General features: G+C 52.0%; 1 protein-coding gene across 3 annotated transcripts in view; it reads right to left on the bottom strand.

The window, feature by feature from the left end:
- Positions 1-20,134, bottom strand: part of LOC126580846 (carbonic anhydrase-related protein 10) — a 31,553-nt gene extending 11,419 nt beyond the window's left edge. The window contains exons 1-3 of one of the 3 annotated variants that reach the window (XM_050244136.1): positions 20,008-20,134; positions 14,410-14,862; positions 1,265-1,312 (exon numbers count right to left, since the gene is read on the bottom strand). In XM_050244136.1, the coding sequence (XP_050100093.1) occupies positions 1,265-1,312; positions 14,410-14,467 (106 nt within the window). In that variant the 5' untranslated portion in view covers positions 14,468-14,862; positions 20,008-20,134. Of the gene's footprint in view, positions 1-1,264; positions 1,313-14,409; positions 14,863-19,739; positions 19,789-20,001 lie in introns of those variants that run through there. The other 2 variants (XM_050244154.1, XM_050244146.1) reach the window with 2 other exon arrangements.
- Between the last annotated feature and the right edge of the window lie 2,724 nt (positions 20,135-22,858).

The raw sequence follows: 22,858 nt of genomic DNA, 5'->3' as shown, positions 1-22,858 counted from the left end.
ACACGGCAAAGAGTGGCCACACTCGGGGCCAGGTCCTTCAAAGTCAGTGACAGACGGACAGATGCGGTAACATTAATGTTTATTTACCTTCACCCAGCTGTGTTTGTGTGTGTGTGGAACAATGGCCTAGATGGCGTAAAAAGGAGCGGTGCGGAGCCAACCGTGTGGCCCATAATGCCAACTTCTGTGCGCTGCGTTGCTCTGTTGCGCTCACTGGGAATCTGGTTCCGATTTTCACATAAACAGAAGCACACACATGATATCTGCCGTCTGTTTTCAGGGAGGGGGGGGGGGGGCACAGGGATTCCACCATTGTTATGCCAGCGACAGCCAACGACAACGACCGCTTGGGCTTGACGGCTTCAAGTGTCGGCCCATTATTTGCAGCGCACAGTTGATGGGCATCGGATTGGCGCAGCGCGCAACACTCGAAGTTATCGGGGGGGCTGGTTAGACGAGTGCGAGGGGTTGGCAGACCGCCGAACGATCGAACCGCGTGAAGCAGATACGAAGATGATAATACGAAATGATGTAGCTCCGTTGGCGATGATGGAGGCGCCAGTTAACGGGTAAAATTGCATAGTTCTTTCTTTTTGTAATTGCACCGACATTACAACTTAAAGGGGGAAATGGACTAAAAATGGAAAATTCAACAAAAAGCTCGACGGTACTACCTAGATAAACTTAAAATCTATCAAAAGAATACGGGATTTGCATAGTTCCGATGACCCATCATGCAGCTACGATGGGTACCGGGAAAATGTATCTTTTCGGAAGACACGACTGCCGAAATGTGATGCCATGGATAAAGTTTTTATTAAATCTTCACCAAAATAATACTAAATATTCTTCAAAAGTTGTAGTTTAATATGCCATTTACTTGAGAGAAATGTGTTGAATGGTTACGCCACAACAAATCCTCAAAAATGATCCTTTTTTTGGCCACAAATTACCGAAGGAACGGTGCATCAGGAAGCGACGCTGCATCGTCGATTTAAAGAGGACCAATAAAACCAACAACAAAACAAAAAAAAACCACCAAGTAAAGGGCTTCTCGGTTCGGTTTTTGGTGTGGAACCCCTACCACAGCCGAAATCGCGAACCGTGGTCAACGCACTACACGACAACTCCGATCACTCAATCCATTAGCGAGGGTGTGATCGAAGGCATGAGAGTGGGGGGTTAGGAGGCAGTCCGGGGTTAGGTTTCACTGCTGCAGGAAACGTTGCTCGGGGCCCACTTTTGGGGGGCCACACACACTTACCCGAAATACCATCGTACGTCCACCATTCCTCCCAGCTGGCCTCGATTTCTGTGAACGAAAAAAAAAACCGGAACAGAGAACAGTGTGAGTTTGTGTGCGGGGGGAAGGGGGGGGGGAGGGGTTTCCTACAATCGCCAGCAGTAGCAGCAATCCTGTTGGTAAGAAATGAAGCATAAACGAGTGCGTCAGCCCATCGGACAACCGACTTTCAAGCCGCCGACATGCCAGTGTTGCTGCTACGAGTGCAGCGCATCGGCTACCACCTGGAGCGAACCAGTTGCCAGCACACACACTCCCCGGGAGCGCTGCCGTTTGCTGTGCCGCTCACGAATTACATGAATAAAATATTTTAATTCAATCAGATATCGCCAGGTTCACCACCACCGCCACCACCACCACCTGGTTGCTGTCTTCATACCGGGCACACAGTCTCCTTAACATCCGTGCGAGCGCGCTCGCGAGATAGAACAGAGCATCACAGGCTCCGGAGGAACATTTCCTTTCGGAAATCTTTCGCATCCCCCTTTGTTCTTTGCAGCGTCTTGCACTGCCACCCTCCCAGGATCCTTCCGCAGTCCTCTTAGGTAGCCAAAAAGAGACAGAGTAGCTTAGTCCATTGGTCTAGTGTCGGCCAGGGTTTTTTCTTCCGTACAAACGGGATTTCGGGACGGTTCTGTTGTGTTCCCTTCCAACCGCTCGCCACAGCAAAGAGAGAGAGAAAAAAGCGAACCGTGGAAACCCCTGGGTTAAAAATGCAGAAATACAAACGCAAAAACACCCAATTCTGCCCGCCAGCAACCTGGTGCGCCTTTCTTGTGTCGCGGTGCGGAAATTGTAGCAAAATTGTTTCGTTCCCCACGGACCCGGGGATATTTTCTTTTCTGTTACTTCCGCCCCCCCCCCCCCCACCGCCTTCCCCTTTTGAAAAAAGAAATCAAAATAGTTTAGCTATCCCCGAAAAATGGGTAGCTGCTCTCGTTTGCTGCATCCGGGTGTCCGCAAGCTCTGCGTCGCGTCCGTTCCTACACTTCCTCTTTTCAACACCGTCTCGCGAGCGCAACCATAATTGAGTGACCAAGCGGACACGCGTGTGTGACACTCCCTTAGGACGTGTGTACTCCTTCGCCAAAACTCCCAATGCTAGGGATGCGGCCAGGGAGGGAGTTACGTTAAGGGCGGAAGTTCGTTCGCTTCCGCCATCTTAAGCACTGCTTTATGCTTTACGCGCGCGAGTCATAAAGGAGCAAAAGAGCATATAAGAGCATAAAGATACGTGGTTGGGTGACGATGATGATGATGATGATGATGCTGACGGCGGCCTGATGCCTGCCTGCAGTGGGGGGGGGGGGGGGGATGTGCAGTGCAGTCCCCGCGAGGTGATGGGGTGCAAAAGTTGAAAAGAGAGATTGACAAGCCATAATAGCCCCAAACCTGACGCCGACGCCGTAATCTCGACGGCTCCACACTCCACACTTGGACGCCACGGTGGCGGTGGGTAACTCATAAAAAGGGGTTGCATTCGGTATGGGTATGCGCAACGTGTATGTGAGTGTGCGCCCAGCGGTGTGAAACACGGACGGATAACATTTTATAAGTTATATTAAAACTTTCCATCGTAATGTCTCGCCAGCTTCAAATGGTGGGGAGCGGGGGGGGATGGCGGTCGCGGAATGCGGGAAAAGTTTATCCAACCACCTCTCCTTCCCCTCCCTTCTCGCCTGTTCCGCTTTCAGTCGCTCCACATTGCCAGTCCCGTCATTAGGAGGTTGGTGGTGGGAGGAGCCTTGAGAAGTGTCGGGTGGCGACAAACTGGTGCCATTCCAATAATACAGATCCCAGCTCACATTCCGTGGACAGTCCGCTGACAGGCCGCGGTCGATACAAGGCGAGAAGCGAGAAGAAAACACAATACGAAGATAATAGCCGAATGCGGAGTGGACACCACGCTGGAGCTGGCGTCCCCCCCCCCCCCCCCCCCCCCCAAAGAAACAACAACTGCACAATGGAGTCATTCCGCAGTCGCCAGCTCAACGAGTGAGATAGGGTGGGATGGGCGGGGGGTGGGGGTTTGTTGTCTAGCGTTTCTTGAAATCTTTTATCGGAAACCAACCTCCCTCTCCCCCTTCCCCTGGCAATCGCAATCTTCTTGGCTGTCCAGCAGCCCCGGGGGCGGCGGACTGACCTGAACGATCGGCCGATTCGCCCGAGGGCTTCCAGAAGGAACCGGAAGTGGTCACAGTTTTTGGTCTCGCTCGCTCGCACGCCCGTCATCATACAGTTTGTCAATCGTGGTGGCCACTCGCGCCGTAATCGAGCAATTTTCAGCCATCCCCCCCACCCACCCCCATTGGCCGATACCATCAAGGGCCCTCATCTTTCCGTTTTTTCTCTTTATCTCGGTGTCTTCATCGACGCCGCCCCCCCCCACGCGGTGGGGAAAACGAATAAAAAAATCCTCCCACCCCCGAACTCTAGGCACCTCCTCTCTTTTGGCGCTTCGCCTTATCTTTGCTGCGCCCTGTGGATCGCAAGCCGGGCGGAAGCGATCCGAAACAAATGCGAAACAAAATCGTCTCGACGCGCGCGCGCCCGCCCGCCACTTGTGATGGGGGGGGGGGGGGGGGAGTGGAGGGGGAGAAGGGTGCAATCAGCAAAAGAAAGAGGAAAAATCGTGCACACTCGCTACAGAGTGGCAAAAGCCCGCGGAAAGCCAAACAGGGTGGCTCGCTGGCTGGCTGGCTGGCTGGCTGGCTGGCACGGTTTGTGATATTTATGTGCGCGGTGGTGGTGGTAAGAGTGGGTCGCCCGTGGACTATGCTGGCGTCAAAATGTCTGGCGCCATGATTATTTTATTACACGCTGCCCCGCCTCCCGCTCCGCTTCCCGTTCACCCTTCATTCGCTCGCTCGCTAGCTGGCTGGCTGGCTGGCTGGCGTTTTTCGGGGTTTTCATATCTTTCATGTTGCTACGTTGCCGCGTTATGCGCGTGGCTCATCCCTCCACAACACTCGAGTGCCCTTTCTCTCTCTCTCTCTCTCTCTCACTCTTTCCTGTCCCTTTTTTCGCTGCACGGCTCCCGGCTTTCGCTATTTCCTTGGGTGTTTTAGTCGAGTGTTCCTGCTCTGCACAGTCAGTCCGTCCGCTACCACCCCTTCATCAGCTGCTGCTGCGGAGTCATTTTTGGGTCATTTTTGGGCACAAAGTGATTTCTGCTGCTGTGGCGCTTGCCCGCTCGCCGCTCTTCTTTGTGTGCGATCCGTAAAGGAGGTGCGGTGGGACGCTTGGCGCTGGTGTGTAATTTCATCCCCCAATCCCCCCCTTCGTTGGATTCTTTGTTTTCCCATTGATTCATTAGGGGCGCCGGCGTCTCGGCGATCCCGGTGGCGATAGGGAGTAAGGCGGTCCCGGGGGGTTCTCGGATGAAGTTAACCCTCCCTGCTCCTGCCACAGAGGGTGGCGGGGTGCATGTGGTGTGGTTTTGGTGAGTGGTTGTTATCTTCTTGAGGCGAGACGATGCTCACTTGCACCGCACGTCATCCACGCTACATACTGACGGCGAAAAAAAAAACCAGCACCCTCATCCCCTCGTGCAAACCCCTAGGATGAGACGCTAGGCCGCCAAACACCGCTCCGGACCGGACGTTTAAGGGGAAGGAATCTCCTTGGGCGAGGGAATGCCATCGAGCGTCATCGAGCGTCGCGTCGCACGTTGAGTAATAAATCGCGCGCCACCATTTTCCGGCAGACACTTGGCAACCAGCAAAACCATTCACAACCGGTCTCAACCCCAGGTCACACTCACTCTAAGCAAGTTCTCGGTTCGTTGTTTCTTGATTGTTTTGTTATCCTTTTTTGTTTTTCTTGTTTTCCGCCTACCCACCAAGGAACAATCACGGGCGCTCGCTCGCAGCATCCCGAGAGAAAGATAAAGCATCGAGCGAACTTGCACGCGAGCGGCGCGAGTGTTCCGAATCAGTGTAGCCGATTCCGGGCAGCAGCAGCAGCAGAAGAGCTATCATCGATTTGCTGGCGTGCTCACTCGGTGCCCGATAGTTAGAGATTGAAAAATGAAGCAAAAAGGGGGGAGGGGGGTGCTCCAGGCACCATGGCACGGATTGAGCAGTTGGCAGCCAGCCTGCGGCCCAGCCCGAGTGCCAACCGGGCGCCAATCATAAGCCCCCTCACTCCCAAAAACCCCAACTGCACTCGCCAGGAAGCCGGGAAGCCGGTCGGAAACGCCGCAGTTTCGCATCATCATTTTAAGGAGCGGGGGGGGGGGGGGGGGGGGTTGTGAAGGTTGTTCGCCATTTTGCCAACTCGCCCTGCAATCTCGCCCTTTTTATTTTCATTCTTTTTTTCGTCGTCTCTCTCTCTCTCAAATAATATATTTTCATGGCTGGCTGGCTGGCTGGCTGGCATGGCCGGGCGCCCGGAGCGAGAACGTCGTCACTGTTGGTTGTCGCGCGGGGACGGGGGGGGGGGGGACACGCTGGCGCCAGATTCTTGGCGTCGCGGTGCCGTTCTAGCCAAAAAAACAAGCTCGCACACATACACGGAGAAGGAGCAGCGCGCGAGTGCCAGATAAGTGGCAGTACGACATTACGACATCGATTGATTCACAGACTCGGTGGAGCCATCGCCCTTCTCGCCGCCTTCCCCTTTTGTGAGCGGCATTCGCACGCCGGAATCGCTGCCCGTAAATCAGACACAAGCGAGCGAGAGAATGTGGTTTGTGCGTCTTGGTTGGCGCGCCACACCAGAGGCCTCGAGGCGATTGGAGCAAGCCCCTTTCGATGGGGGGCTGGTAGAAAGAGAGAGGAGAATGTTTTCGGTCCACGTTCGTTGTTTTTTTTTTTCGATGCTCGGACTGAGTGTCCACTGCTGGACTCAGCTGCTTCTCCCCTGTTTCTCCAGTTCCCATCCACACCTTCGGATCTCGCATTCGGATGCAAATGAATGCCCTGGCCCTAGAATGGCAATAGATGATTGGGCCGGTCAGCAGCTGTCTGTGCCTCGTGAAGAAACTCGTCCGTTCCTCTGGCATTCTGGGGTCGAAAGAAAGATCCACATTTGACCTCCGGGGGGCCCAATGCCCCCCCTTTCTTTTCTTGGTATTATGAAACAGGGTACTGGCGAAGGAAGTGAAGGCCTTAGATAACAAATAATGTGCAGCCAAGGACGATTACATGATTCTCTTTCTTTTCTTCTTCTTTCTCTCTCTCTCTTATTTTCCCTCACTGCTGCTGCACCGCTTCAAAGCAATCGCCAGTGCAGCAATCAAAACGATAAGCACAACATGAGCTCCCGGTTCGAAAAGTAGCAAAACCAAAAAAACCTAACCTCAAACACCGTACGCCGTCCGCTCGAAGTAGAGTGCACTGTGCACAGACTCGGGAACGCTATGCGCGACGTGCGGCCAAGCGAACAGACACGGCACTGACTTGAACCAGCAAAAAACCTTCCCCTCCCCCGTTTGCTCAACTCCGAAAGCCAGCCGCGGGCGTTGATCCAATCCCGAAACCGATGTAAAAGCTGGCTGGCAACGGGCGGGGGGGGGGGGGGGGGTGGCAGAACGGTCGGTAGTCCTTTGACGCCGATTTTATGATGGCGAGAATTAAGTTTCCCCCCCTTTTTTTTTGTTTTTTTGCTCCATTCGCTCGCTCGCTCGCTCGCTCTGTGATGCGCTCGTCCGACGGTTTGCTGCGGCCGAGAAGGGGGGCACAGTGGCACAGGATTTACAGGCCAGCTATAGTGGGATGGTACCGCCAGTCGTGCTGGCGTCTTATCTTGCGTACTTTCGGGGCTTCCGTCCATTTCGCCCGTTCTTGGGCATCGTGGCATCATGCTCGCGTCTCTCTCTCTCTCTCTCTCTCTCTCTCTGTCTCGTGGACCCCCTCCCCTCCCCCGTTCCCCCTAATGCGACCAATAAATAGCAGTCGACCAAATTATCAACCAGCACCACCCCCCCCCCCCCCCCCCCGGCCCTTCCACACCGAGAAGGAGCCGTCGTTCCCACGAAGGCGCGCGCGCGCGCCAACAGCGAACACGACACGGGCCCAGCTGAGACGCGACGCGGTTTGCTGGTTGGAATGTTGCCAACACAAAACTGAATCACGGCCTCAAGCACGCCCAAGAATATATGATAATGAAACGCAACATTATCATGCAACAATATCTCACCAGCCCAGCGCCACGAGAACGCGGAATGAGGGGGGGGGGACTAGAATTTTCTTTTTCTGTTTTTGTTTTTTGGTTGCCGCGTTGCTGTGGGTGGAAAAGTGTCGCCTTCGACTCCAGCAGCTCATCAATGCGATAAGGCGGCTCAAACGAGGCTTCAAGCTCGGTGCGCTGTGCAAGTGCATCGTCGTCAGTGTTTTGCAATTTCAGAGCCACCTCAGCGCCTTCATTTGTGCTCCAGTTCGCTGTGCGTCATGTGTGCCCTCCGCCAGCACACTAATGGGAAAGCTCATCGATTCTCGTCAACCTCCCCCTCCTCCCACGTTCCCTTTGGGCCACTGACACGATTGACTTTCCATAACTCGGTTTTCCCGGGAAAAAGGAAAAGGCAACAGGGCAGGAGGACAAAGAGGAGTGAAGAATATTCTTCGCGTTGTCCTTGCGTTAAGGCAAGACCAGCCAGCCAGCCAGCCAGCCAGCCAGCCAGCCAGCTAGCCAGGATCAACGACGAGTACGAGGACGACAGCCAAGATACCCGAGGGGTCGTGGCACATACGGGCACGCCACAGTCCAGTGGCGACGACGACGACGACAAAAACGAGCACATAATCGCCTGAACGGGATTATGATACACTCTGTATGGGTAAAGGTGTACGTGTGTGTCCGTGTTTGTGTGCATGGATGATGAATGGGATGCATTGCTTCCGGAAGTGAAGAACCGGGCAGGAACGAACGTAAAGGAGGTCCCCACATCCCCACCCTTAAAAGAGCCATTTTCTGGGCGACCGCTTTTCCCTTCGATTCGCGTCGTCCTTTATAGCGTTTCCGGGTGACTTTCGCCCCTCTACCTTAACCCCGCGCCATCCGGGGGGAACTCTCCTCACTAGCGTCTAGGCGCCTATCTTTTGCTTGCTCTTTCTCTCTCTTTCTGTCTCTACTGCTATCTGCTTTTATATTTATGCGAAGTTACCTCAACAAAACACAACCAGAAAGGTTATAGAGAGAGAGAGAGAGCAAGAGAGAGAGAGCGCTTTAAATAGCAACACAGCGAGGAAAGAATGGGCCAAGAGCAGCGGGTCACCGGTTCTATTATGGGACGATTAGTTAGCAGAAAAAGAAAGTTACCGTGAGTACACAACTCTTCCCAGCCTCAAATGGCACGCCGGTTTTGCGCGGTGCACCTTTCGGCCACAAACCAAACCTTTCGCCCACAAACAACCAATAAACAACAACAACAATGTTCCCCTTTTTTCCGCACTGCACTGCACTCGCCAGCGCCTAGCGAGGGACACATTCATTTGCGAAAGCGACCACCAGCGCGGTGTGTAACAAAAACAGGTGCACCAAATTAGCGTCTGCAAAAAATCGGAGTCGGCTCTGACCTAGATTCCGGGAATTTCAGGGGGGGGGGGAACGTTCGGCGCAGCAGCGGCGTGATTGTACCTTCTGCTTTGGTACACCCATTCGCCGTCGATCGTGATTGTTTTGTTTTGGCTTTGATGCCATCACTGCTAGCCATTGCGGCTGGCGATGACCGATTCCGAGGCCGAGTCGTCTGTGACCTAGATAGATTCCTGGAATTTCGGGGGGGCGGGGAAAGCCCGGTGCAGCAGAGACTTCTTTTACATTGAAGAAGAGTTAGCGGCTTTTCTGGTTTTTGGAAATGATATTTATTGGCCGTGAAAATTATGAGCCTTTTTGCTGCAATACTCAACAACTCTCGTTGTTTTAATAGAGCCAAAGTCACAATGAATGAATTCCACAAACAGTTAAGCATTGATCTTTGAGATTGAACCCGTTCGGAATCGATGCCGGGCTGGCGCTTGTTTTGTCCATCACAACAACAGAAAGGAGATGTTGGTTCAGTTTCAGTGTCCAGGAATGCAAACATCCTTTATTGCACTTCGAAACCTGTTTCTTTCGGTTCCTTTCCCTTCAATACATACACCTGTGATCACAAAATATGTGTTTTTTGGTAATAAGCTTACTAAATGACTAGTTTTACGCCAAAATGCTGATTAGTATTTGAGATATGCATTATTACTTTTTGCTCTGTGAGCTACCTGATAGTGCATTCTTCGCTTTTTCGCTGCGACAAATTGTTTGGAGCAAAGAACATTTACATAAAATGCATTTGGTTTGCGGATAAGTAAAGAACAATGCAGTGAGCCTTTTAGTTACTACGCTAAATTAAATGAAAATGTTTACAAGTGGTCAAAAGAGTTCCAGGGACGGTTATAGGAACGTGTTGCAGACCATCAAGGTCAATCGACGTTTTGCAAAAAGGCGTCAAAGGCGACGCTATTAATGTGAAGGAATAAAACACAGGAACGTTCAAAATAAATCGAACTTTCCCCTATTTTAGGGACACCGTAGTAATCATTCAACGCGTGCTGTAGAGTTATTTTATTAAAAATCACATTCATTTGCCAAAGCGACCACCAGCGCGGTGTGTAACAAAAACAGGTGCACCAAATTAGCGTCTGCAAAAAATCGGAGTCGGCTCTGACCTAGATTCCGGGAATTTCAGGGGGGGGGGAACGTTCGGCGCAGCAGCGGCGTGATTGTACCTTCTGCTTTGGTACACCCATTCGCCGTCGATCGTGATTGTTTTGTTTTGGCTTGGATGCCATCACTGCTAGCCATTGCGGCTGGCGATGACCGATTCCGAGGCCGAGTCGTCTGTGACCTAGATAGATTCCTGGAATTTCGGGGGGGCGGGGAAAGCCCGGCGCAGCAGTGACTTCTTTTACATTGAAGAAGAGTTAGCGGCTTTTCTGGTTTTTGGAAATGATATTTATTGGCCGTGAAAATTATGAGCCTTTTTGCTGCAATACTCAACAACTCTCGTTGTTTTAATAGAGCCAAAGTCACAATGAATGAATTCCACAAACAGTTAAGCATTGATCTTTGAGATTGAACCCGTTCGGAATCGATGCCGGGCTGGCGCTTGTTTTGTCCATCACAACAACAGAAAGGAGATGTTGGTTCAGTTTCAGTGTCCAGGAATGCAAACATCCTTTATTGCACTTCGAAACCTGTTTCTTTCGGTTCCTTTCCCTTCAATACATACACCTGTGATCACAAAATATGTGTTTTTTGGTAATAAGCTTACTAAATGACTAGTTTTACGCCAAAATGCTGATTAGTATTTGAGATATGCATTATTACTTTTTGCTCTGTGAGCTACCTGATAGTGCATTCTTCGCTTTTTCGCTGCGACAAATTGTTTGGAGCAAAGAACATTTACATAAAATGCATTTGGTTTGCGGATAAGTAAAGAACAATGCAGTGAGCCTTTTAGTTACTACGCTAAATTAAATGAAAATGTTTACAAGTGGTCAAAAGAGTTCCAGGGACGGTTATAGGAACGTGTTGCAGACCATCAAGGTCAATCGACGTTTTGCAAAAAGGCGTCAAAGGCGACGCTATTAATGTGAAGGAATAAAACACAGGAATGTTCAAAATAAATCGAACTTTCCCCTATTTTAGGGACACCGTAGTAATCATTCAACGCGTGCTGTAGAGTATTTAAATAACAAGAAAGGTTCATCGTCTTCTTGAATTAGTTTCTTCGTGGAAAAGAAAATCCCTATTATACAGAAACCTTTAATAAATGTCTCCAATCTAAATGCCATGGCCTTGGAGCGAACCAACACAGAATTCCTAAGATTATGAGCATTAGTGCTTGAAAATGCGCCCCCGTTGTTTTGTGTTTTCCTCTACTCGTGCGATGTAACCGCTGCTTATCAGCTGCCCGAGATTAGCACGGAATGCGTGGCACGGCAATCGATCGAATCGATTTGGAGCCCCCTAAAGTAAAGAGCTGGCCTTTGTCCCATTGTCTCCATGTAGCGTCCAGCCTTATCGCAATTAGTCGCCCGTTCCTCGCCTCTTTTTTTCTGCTCTCTCCCTTTAGCTCTCTCTCTCTCTCTCTCTCTCTCTCTCTCTCTCACACACACTATCTGTTTGGACAAATAAAACGTTCCCGTACATTCATCGATCATCACACTCGCTCACACGTACATCGATTTGCGATGAGAAATGGCAGCGGACTTTTGTTTTTGTGTATTGCTTTGTTTTTTTTTCTCTTCCCCAGATGGATACGCGGCTGTTGCCCAAGAGGAGCAACGTAATAAATCGCCAGCGATTGCAAGAATATTCGCGAATGGGTGCCCAAGGTGTAACTGGTACGGAACGCACCGGATAAGCGATAGAACCGGACCGAGAACCGCAACCAATGCCAATGATTGGCTCGAACGGAATTGCGAATTATGTGTTGTTTGTCTTCAGCTCTCTTCCTCCTCCCTACTACCGCGGCCTTCGACTGCTAAAGATGGCCGATGCCTTCATGCCTGTCGTCATCATCAGCCCAATCCATCCAATCCATCATCATCATCATCATCAGCATCACAAAACGTGGTTGCGTTCGCGAAATGCGCCACTGTCTCCTGTCATCTGGCCGTGGATCCTGTACATTTGATTGTCTAATTGATCGGTGCTGGGCCGTACCGGAATTCTCACCCCCACTCCAATGAAACCACGGCAGAAAATTGATTGAGTGTGAGTCCGATCCGCGGTCCGATGCGCGTGATGGCGTCTTGACTGCCACGGATCACCGGGATCACCTTTCGTTCCCGGCAGGCGTGTTGATTGTCAACTGCTCCACCAACAAAACAACCCCCGCTGCGCCCTGAACGGATGCAGTACTCACTGCCAAGCGCAGATTGCCGGTGACGGTGCAGGCAATCAATACACCGCCTGTGTTTCGCTGTTTGACCGTTGTCGCTCTGTTGCTAAACGTGAGAAAAAATCACCACCACCAGCAGCAGCAGCAGATGACACCAGAATGAAGGTTCGAACCCCCCCCCTCCCTAGGTATCGCGGGCACCATCAATGATCTGGCATTTGCAGATGAATTCTAATCAACTTTGGCCCCCCTCCCGAAAAATAGACCAACCACCTGGCCTCGGTGGTTCCGGTTGCCGTGCCTGCGTGACGGAAAATAAATAAACCAACCGGCAACCGGCAACCGGTAACCGGAAGGGTTTAAAAAGGGGGGGGGGGGGGGGGGGGCTAGCGGAAGTGGCGAGCTGTCATCGGATCGGGCCATCAGCTCATCGGGCATCGAGTGGAGTTGCTGCCACTAGCTGCCTTGCTGCAGTGACTGTGTGAATCGCTGGTGGTTGAGTAACCGGCAGGAAGGGGGTGCGGTCCGTTCCGTTCCGTTCCATTCCGGCGATTTCCCCGAGCCACCGCCGACTCAATCGAGAGCTCGCGAGTCCGTATCTCCATATTTAATGAATTTAGTGCGTGTTTCGCCTGTTCCTTCCGTGCCTTTCGAGAGAGAGTGGGGGGTGGATTTTGGGGGGGGGGGGGGGGGGGGTGCTCCAATAAATGAGCAGGCGAGCGCGAGCGAGACAGTAAAAGCCGAAAACCCGATCGAGCGGTCACAGCGGTCAAACATGGTACACTAGCACAGTGACCGGCCACATCCGGTGGTGGTCTGCTTCCGGTGTGCCGATACGGTACGTGCGCCAGGCGCGTGTTGCTGCGGGATGTTGTTTCGCGACAGACGCGTCTGCTCCCGGTGACAGACCTTGGGGGGGAGATGAAGGTGGCACAGGAAGTGCCAGTGAAATGAAATCAGTTGTCGCCGAACACAAAAACACATGCGCTGCGGGTGCCGCCCGGTCATGAATGCTAAGCGCCATCCACCCACTCCAAGAACGATGTGTGAATTTACCAAAAATTAATACTCATTAGCGGTGCCGGACCGCCTTGAAAAACCCTTTGAAAAACCACCACCACCACTGGCAACAACATTTCGATTTCGGTGAACCGCTTTCCATTTCCTGCTCCACCACCAGACATCCTGGGCTGGCTAACCCCTCTACAAGCCCGACAGGAAATGAATCTGGCTTATTCCCCCAAAAAGCCGCTCCGTTACTAGCTGCCCCTCCCGCTCCCCTTTTGTTAAGGCACACCGCAGCATCGTCGTTCGGCATTCCAGACTCCTAAGGATGCGTCGTTCGATCCCTCCAAGGCACAACAACGCCTCGATTGCATAGCCATCAACAAGCAATCGATCGAGCGAGAGAGAGAGAAAGGGGGGTTGCAAACCACATACCACCGTGATTAAGTGGACAACATCATCGCCGTGCAGCAAACAGCTTCATGGTGGTCGCAGCCACAGTTGTACCACATTCTTGGATGCGTCTTGCTAAACGGTCCCAAACGGAACGCACGCAAATCAACAGCTCGGCACCATCAGTGTGCCGGATATTGGAAAAATAAGCTCCAGGAAGAGCACCCTACTCTCTCTCTCTCTCTCTCGCAAAACTGAACCAGTCGCAATAAAGGGCTGGAAGGCTGCGTAAAATTGAAAAGTCGCCAAGCGGTCGGTTGGAGTCCATTTTACTTTCGGGGTAGATTGTAGCTTGTACATTGGTCTGGTCGCAAAGTAAACAGGGCGTTTTTAGCATAGTTGGAAAGTTTCTGGTGGCGCTATCTGAATGAAGGTATTTTTGTTTGAAAGGTTCACCTTTCAGGGACTTTCAGTCCCATTACTGTAGCTCCACCAGCAATTTTCTTATGGAAAAAGACCAGTTTACTTTGCGACAGACCGTTTAGATATAAATTTGCAAGCATCTTAGGGGGTGAGTGGAACGCCCTCACTTGACGCTCTAGCTGTTCCCGATGACTCACTCGACCGCTCGCCGATCGAAAGGAGATGAGAATAGATTGTTTTGCCCTTCGTTTTTTGTTTCAAGCAGGCGATTTTCCTCCTTCCTTGAAGAAAAAAAAACCACCCCTTTCCCGACGTCATCATCATCATCGTTGTCGGCTCGCTGATCGGTGATTCACGCACTGAACAACTGACTGAATCGACGGATCGGACGGATGGACACCGAGTGCAATCCCTCCCAGAAACACAGAGGAAGGCGGGTGATCAAATCCAAACTTACCCTTGCCCAGCGCTAGCAGGAAGCACACGTGCACCAGAAGCGTACTGCGATACGACATCGTTTGTCCTTGGCGGCTCCTCGACTCTCGCTCTCCGTTTTTTTTCTGGTTTTTTGTTTGTTGAGGGGGGATTTTCAGTGGCTAATGGGAAACACTCTGGCAGGGATAGAGTGAGGGGGGAGGGAAAAAAGGGACACGTGGCTGACGCTGCAATCACTGCAATCGCTGGAAGACGACGACGGCGATGGCCGGTGGCGACGTGATCATGGCGTCCGTGCTACGCATCACGCCCACACCCCCTTGTTTCCCAACCGTTTGGACACCCACACACACGGGCGCACTCGTCACACACGCGCTATTCTGTTGCGTTTACACAACACTGCACTTGCCACTGACACGCACTTCACTCTTTGCTGCTGCTGCTTGGTTTTCGCTCTGAAAGGCGTCTGAAGGCACTGTATGCAAAGCGAGCAGGGGGGGGGGGGGGAGGGGATGGTGGAGGTTATTTTAATGTTTTTTTTCTGCTTCCTCTTCTTCTTCTTCTTTCATTCCCTCGCGCTATGATTTAATTAACTTCGAGCAACCATTAAGCCACATAATTACGAACTCCCTGCTAACTCCTCCACTCTGGCCGGAGGACTGGCCACCGAAACGCGATAAATCCGGCCGCTGGCTCGTGGTTCTAGGGGATCAGGAGTTGCCCGTATCATCCACACCCCGAGTCGCACACACTCGAGCTGGGGCAGCCGGAAGGGGTTGCTGAAGTTGGCCGAGAAGCGGTTACTTCCGGCGTCCGGTCGCGGGATGTTAATTAATCTTCGCTCCAAGCGTCACAATTCATCTTCCACACTCGCACTTGTCACGGGCGAGAAGTGACCGAAGAAGAAGAAGAGGAACCGAAAAAAACCCTGGACGGCAAATCATCCCTCCTACCCCCCGTGGCACCAACCCAACCAAAGGGGAAAGCGAAAGCGCTCGAGAGTAAAATTTGCACACGAAAAAAAACCTGACACAAACCCGCAGGGCCCAAACGGCAGGGCCAGCGGGAATGATGGAGTTAAAAAAAAACAGGAAAAAGGAAGAAAGAAAAAAACACACAGGAAAAACATGCCCCATGACTAGCCACTAGTCGGCAGTAGTGGGCTGCTGCTGCGACCTCAGCGACCTTAGCGACGCGACTATTCCGATTTCATTACGCAATGGCCACTTCTTGTGGCCCCGTTTCTTTTTTTTTTCGTGCCTTTTTTACGTTGTCCACTCTCCACTCCACTACTTCCTTTGCAATCCTTGCCCGTCATTAACGGGTGCCACAGCAGGAGCAGCAGCAGCAGCAGCAGCAGGAGCATCATCCACTCCGCAATGACGACGTTGTTTTCGCCGTTCTGTTTGCCTTCATTTCCTTTTCTGCTTCACAATTCTTTCCGCACCCGAACGGAGCGCATTTTTATTTGTTAGCTTCTCCTCGCGAGCCCCCCCCCTCTCCTTTTTCGTTCGCTTTGCGCACTTGCTGACCGGTGATCGCGCCGTGCCAACCACCGTTTAACCTCCACAGCTTCCCATTCTCCTCCAACACCGCGCTTGACACTTGCGTTCATCATAATTATCGTGGGGAGTGTGCGGCCGGGCGCACTTCATTACCCCATCCCCACCTTTCTTTTTTTCGTGTTTCTTGCTTCCATTTTTTTTCTACTGTGGTAGCCTTTTAAAATGAAGTGGTTTCGCGCACTTCACATTCTGCTTCGCCACTTTGCCACACCAAGCGCCCACTCTCTCTCTCCCTCCGTATGTGTGCAGGTGTCGCACAGGAGCACGGACGGATGGAGCACACATACACCAAAAAACAAACAACAAGAAAAAAAAATAATATTAAATAAACCGGAAAGAAGGAAGCGCACGGAATGTTTCGCATTTCGGTTCAGGGCATACCGACCGGACGAGGATCGCGCGCGACGAGCACCGGCACGTACGAGGCTTACCTCAGGGGCACCACCGTTCCGTCCTTGGAAAAAATGGGGAGGGGGGGGGGGTAGTGTGCAAATATTTGGCTCGGCACGGCTCCAGCGGCACGCTACTACTGCGGTGCCCTGGTGTTGATCCGTTGTGCGCGCTTCCTCTTTGTTTGTTGCACCACTCTCTCTGGTTGCACCCGCTCGTTCGCCCTGTTTTATAATTTAATCCTTTTTATGTTTTGCTTTCACCCGCCAATGCGTTCGCCCGTCGTCGTCGTCGTCGTCGTCGTCGTCGTAAGGTGCAGCAGCCCCCGGTTCCTACTAACTAGCTAGCCTTCGTCAGCCGGAAAGGGTTGTGGGGATGGTTTGCACAAAAACAATGGCTGGCGAGTGAGAGGAACTCGAGGAACCTCGAGACAGCAAGGCAATCGCGTTGCTGCTGCTGCAGCAGCAGCAGCAGCAGCAGATTGCTTCAATCTGGCAAATTTGCAAGCGCAGCACAAGCGGTTCCTGTTCCGGTACACACCGTATGTGTACGTATGTGGGTAAGTGTTTTTGGTCACTACAGGTAGCATGGAGTAGCAGCGGTGGCACTGGCAGTGTCTTGCCATTATTTATGCTAGCACTCGGCTGTTGCTGCTGCTGATGATGATTGCCTGTTGTCTGTGGCACGTTTATAAGTTTGTTTTGAATCGAGGAATCCTTTCCGGTTGCGTTGCTTATCCCTCTCACTCTCTCTCACTCTCTTAATTTCCTCCCTTGCGTTCCGGTCCCCATAGTTTGCTGGATGACCCGAGAGGCTTCTGCTACCGCGGCAGAAGATTAATTTCTCATCAGCGCACCACCACCACCAACAGCAGCAGTCATCCCGGGAGCCATTTCAAGTGCCAAAAGGGACAGGGAAGTGGCAGACTCCGCGGTCTGCCCTTTTTCTGGTCATCGGACGGACAGCCGGACGGTTTGTGGCACTCGCTAGGAGTGCGCGTGAAACGCGTGCACTTGTCCCAGTCATTGGCCACCCCTGGCTTCATTTACTATGCATCGAGTGCGCGCGGGCGCGCGCCCAGCTCACCGCGCGCCGCATGTCGAACGAGCTCGTGGTGTTAAGCTCATCGTTAGCACAACCCCGGAAACCCGGAAACCCGGAACCGTCACCATCATCGCCGTCACCGTTGGGCCAGCCGGACTCGGTCGGTAATTCGTTAATGCAAAAATATGCGCAACAATGGACAAAATTTAATTAAGCATATAGCGCCACAGGACGAGGACGAGGACGTCAGGCTCGTCAGGAGCCACGGTGTAGTAGCGCCCTCGTCGCGACCACAGGCTGAGTGGGTGGGTGGCTGGTTTTTTTTCGGTACGAGGGAGTTGAAAAACTAAAAAGGCGAACCATTGTCACCATTTCCGGTAACGTGGTGGTTTTTTGCTTTCTTCGTTTTTTTTGTTTTTTGCGCTACTATTCTGCTCATTTGCTCTTTTGCTTCGCCTTCGAGTGGAGGATGGGGGAGGGGTGGCCACACTAGCGCTGGCGTTTGTGGGCGCATGGTGTTAGGGTTTTTTTTGTGTGTTTTTTGGGAGAATGCGCAAGGTGCAAAATTGTTTTCTCATTTTTTTTAAATATTTCACACCCCCCCCCCCCCCCCCCCCCCCCTCCTCTCTACCGTCTGCTAGTGTTGGGTGGGTGATCCGCCTGCCCGGGTCTACACGTCAGCCAGGGAAGCGAAGTGCGCGTTTGATGCGTTTTTTTAAAGCGATTATGTGATGCCCCCTCAATTACGCCCCCCCCCCTTTTATCCTACCAGGTAGGGGGCTCTCGGATGCAAATTTATTTAATCTAGCCTAAGCTGCCTCTCGCACCGAGCGGACGATGAGGAGGAGAAAATGTGTGCCCGAAAGAAGGCCCCCATTTTGTGGGATGGAGCAAAAAACCAACGAAACCCGTTCCCCTTTGGACGCTCTTGAACTCTTGCCGGCGTTGGTAAGGGATGGATTGACACACCCTTAGGTCGCCATGTAATTGCAAATGGTTCCCGGGGATGGGATGCTTTTAATTAATTTTTGCGCGCGCCACTGCTGGAAGAGCTACTGCAGCTGCCCTTTGAAGGCTTTGGATGCTGCTGCATTGCTTACGGTGAAAGGTGATTAGAGGATGCTGAAGCCGTGCGATTAATCGTCTCCCGTTTTGCATTCCTTACGATCATCGCGTGCAGGCGGTGGATGAAAACCGTTTTTCGCGGCGAAATAAAAGCGCGAACGTTCTGCCGTGTGGGCGATCATCAAGAGCAAGCTTGTGGTCTTTCATTTCAGCTTGTGTTGTCGTTGTGTTTGATCCCAGGAGGTGAGAACAGCACAGTTTACACAGGAGCGGTGCCAGAGCAGTATTTGTGAGCTCTTAGATTGCTTCGATCGAGTAAGATCCCGTAAAATTGCATTGCAATGTGGAAATTCTCTCCCTTCAGTCCATTTTGGGGCTTCCTCAACATACTTTCTATTACAAATAAAATTCTAATATCCAACAATGTTCATTGGATTCATGTTAAGATTGTATCAATGTTTCTCTCCTCAGTTATACCAATTATCAGCTTTTTATTGGCAGAGATCACGCTCGCAAATATCTTTTTGAAAAGAGGCATAAGCAGAACGACAGAATACTTATGTTTTAAGCGATATTCAGCCAATTGAAGTATTAGAACAATAAAAAACTAAAAATATTCATAAAAAAGTGTGCTGTTCAAAGGTATACTAAAGCATAGACGAATGAAATTAAAGCAAAACGAAGAGCTCGAGGACATATTGTGCAAAACCTGCATAAAATAACAATAAACACGTTGCACAAAAAGCAATACGCCCAATAGAGTGCCTCAACGTGTTCGATTAGATTGTTATTGTAACATAATTAAATCACAATAAATTCTAGAACAACTCCAATAGGGCGAGTTGGTATCTAAGCATAGAAAAGCTGCTTCTTATGCTGTTTATGCACAGGCAGGCGTCCATTGTGTGGCAATAAAACTTCACACGAATAAGTGACACAAAAAAAAGCACATCCGCAGATCGCTTCCAACCTCCCACTTTGCAATATAAGTTCTTGTACTCGTACGTAAAACAAAAAATCAAAACGACATAACGATCAATTGATCTTGAGCTGCTGCATGATTGATGAGTTTATGCACCTTCTGCCTAACATTTAGGGAACGAGCGTGATTCTAAACCCCAGTGGCTAAAGCTGGCGAGCAAAACTCGGTCTCGAGGAAAGAAGAAAGAGGAACAGAGGATACAGATGTCTTGCAGTAATGCGTTAACACAGCACACACCCCCACACGCAGCCAGGACAGTTGTAACGCCAGATTTTCGGTGATCACTTCGCCTGTTTCGATCGCTACCTCGCTGGTGATCGTGCACAGCCCCGGGGGTGGGTGCGGTTGATTGTTGGACGGGGGGTTGCACGGGCACTCCACGCACGCACAAACACAAACACACAGACACAACACTGCCCCCCACGGAGGCGGATTTGCCCGTTGATGGAGTTGATTGATCGATCGAGGCCCCGTCGTCGTCGTCCTCGGATGATCGGTCCGCGGACCGGATGGCCCGGGTGGGTGGCCCGTCCCCTTCACCCCGTTTACCACACACACAGGTACACACACTCACACCGGTCTGGCAGGCTGGCTGGCTGGCGCTTCTGGTCTCTCTCTCTTTTCTCTTCCCCCCAGGCTTCCGCGATGGTGGGTGGTGGTGGCTCGTCCGGCGGCCAGTGGTCGCGTCCGGTGCGGTTAACGGCAATCTGCCAACTGAGCGCGCCTCTGGTGGTGGGACCGCTTGCAGCGCTAGCTAGTGCTTCGAAGTCACCAACGTGCGCTTCCCTCCCGCACCCTCCGTTCCTTCACCATCGCCTCCCGGGTCCCCATCGCCGGGTCCTGTCTCAGCCTCAGCTCGCATCGAGTGACGTCGCGCGCCCGTTCGCCATTGGACCGCGCCAGACACACAGAAGCGTGGAGCGTGGCCCACGGTGGCACGGTGCCGGGTTTCGTCTCCGCGACAGACAGATACTGCACCCCGTCGCAGTGAGCGAGACGACCGGATGCTCTGCTCCAGAGATAAAGCTTATCACCCGTCGTGGCAACCCGTGGCCCGTCGAGTCGAGCGGCGTTCGCTCGTAAGGTGGGGAGGGAACTGCTCGAAAACGTTCGCTCCACGTTCGCACGACCGGGACCACGAACAGCGGGCCAACCGAACAGTATGCGCCGAAGCCGAAGCCGAAGCCTCTCGTTATCCTTGACGTTCCTTTCGTTTCTCCTGATTGCCTCGTGAGCGTGGCACTGAATGTAACACCCGGCCCGTGCTGTCTGGAAAAACAAAACTAAAGACTCAAATTTCGGTTGTCATTCGACTACCGCTCGATCGGTCGGTGGACTCCTACCTGATCGCCGGATGGTGGTTAGTCGGTTGTGTGCCCGTTGCTGTCTTTTGTAAAGTAAAGCATGGATTAAAAAAAGAGACAAAATTTATCGATTTTTCACGGGCAAACCGACAATCACATGGCAGAAACAAAAAAGAAGGCATCAAAAGTAGTTACCCATGAGCCAATAGATAAAATTTGGAAGCTCTATCAATCGAACTCTAATCGCGGTGGCGCAAAATGTGAAGCAACTTCGTGCCGAGATTTGCGAATTTCGAAAAAACGGTATCCTGCATCCATCACGCATCCATAAAGATTATCGTGTGACCCTTTGTGAGTCTCGGATACGGGTGTTTCAGTATCTGTAAGTCCTTGATGCTGTTTCCCAACAATAAAAGCATCACAGGAAGGCATGGTTCTGCACGGACGACGACACTGACGGACAAAAAGCTTCAAAGGATGCTGAAGCGAGGAAAAAGTCGCTACATCGCTGCTTGGGATTAACTGTGAAGTCTGTACAGCTGGCCAAACAGTTAAGAAGTACCTGGCACATGTCAGAAAGCGAATGTTCCGGTCACTGATCTCGGAGCAGCTCGCAAAGGCTCGAGACGATCGTTTAGACGAAAAGGAACAGGTTGAGTATCCTCTCGTAACTCTCTCAACGTTTCCCAGCCGCTGCCAATTGAAGATTTCTGGGGCTAACATTAAACGTAGGATTTATTGTAACAATTTTATTGCAAACAACGGAGGAGGAATTGATTGAAAAAGGGACAGAAAGAGTTAAAAAAAACATGTACAGAAACATGATTTCGACTGTCATGTAGATATGACCGCCTAACTTCCAGAATCCTGCTCGGAATGGCGCAGCATTTTTTTAGCAAATAAACTGATAAACTCCTTTTCCACGTGTAATTTACAGAACTCAATTATCTGTCACCGCACCGTAATACCGAGCGTTCCAAGGGGCACAAGCAAATGAAAATCCACTCCATCCACCGTACAGCAAAAAAATACATCACCAGTTACTAGGTAAGATTGAGGCAATGTAAGTGGAATCGAATTATATTAAGCAACCACACAGTAAACACATCACAATCGCTCCCCCCCCCCCACCAAATTTGCCTCAATTACTGCCGCAATCATTGTCGATTGGCCCTAATCGGCCAATCTGCTGGGACCGTGGTCCTGGAACCCTCGCCACGGTCACGCCGGGTCAGTGTTCCACAAAACATGCAACAGGCAAGTGTTCTACTACTGCTGCTGCTGCTGCTACTGCCGGTGGTGCTGGTGACGGCCGACCAGCTGGCAGAGCAACCCTGCTACATGGTGTACCGGTCGCCGGATCTGCTGAAAAAGTCGATCGACTTCGAGAACCCGACCGTGTTCGAGCTGCTGGCGAGCGAGTACAGCCGGGCCCGGTCGCCCTTCTTCGAGCTGCTGCACCGCGAACGCGACTGCATCACGCTCGTGTACGGCATCAACGACGAACCGAACACGCCGATCTTCCGCGGCCAGCTACTGTTCGGTTGCGGTGTGCACGAGCTGCTCCACCTCGAGGTGCACCACCAGCGGAACGGTCGGGCGGCCGGTGGTTTCTGTCTGGCGCTCCGCTTCGCTGGCCGGCCGCTCGAACAGTACGACTGCCCGATGCTCGGTATGACGCGCACCGTACCGATCGTGCTGCAGGCGCAGGTCGGTTCGATGTTACTGCTCGCCCAGGAAACACCGGCCACCACCGACTATCTGCTGTTCCAGCGTACCACCAAACCGGGCGATATGGTTAACACGCTCGCGAACTTTGCGGCCGCCTACAACCGCACCGCCAGCAATGGGAATGCGCTCGTCGCCCGGTCTGCCTTCCGCAGCGTCCACTGGTTGCGCTGCAACTGTGAACGGATCCGGCAGGCGCTCGAACCGCTGTACCGCTGTCTCGGCCACAAACCGTCCGCCGTCGGGTTGCTAGCGACCCGTCACCCGGGCGTGGGTGACACGGGTGAGCAGAGTAACGGGACCGGCAGCGCCACCCTAGCCGACCAGCTGCTCGTCCTCTGTTCGATCGGTGTTGGGGCCGGTGTCGTCGTGGTGCTGCTACTCAAGATACGT

Source organism: Anopheles aquasalis, chromosome X (genome assembly GCF_943734665.1).
Source record: "Anopheles aquasalis chromosome X, idAnoAquaMG_Q_19, whole genome shotgun sequence".
In the NCBI taxonomy this organism is placed as follows: domain Eukaryota; kingdom Metazoa; phylum Arthropoda; class Insecta; order Diptera; family Culicidae; genus Anopheles; species Anopheles aquasalis.
Note: the sequence above shows the minus strand (reverse complement) of the source record. Positions and strands in the feature narration are given on the sequence as shown.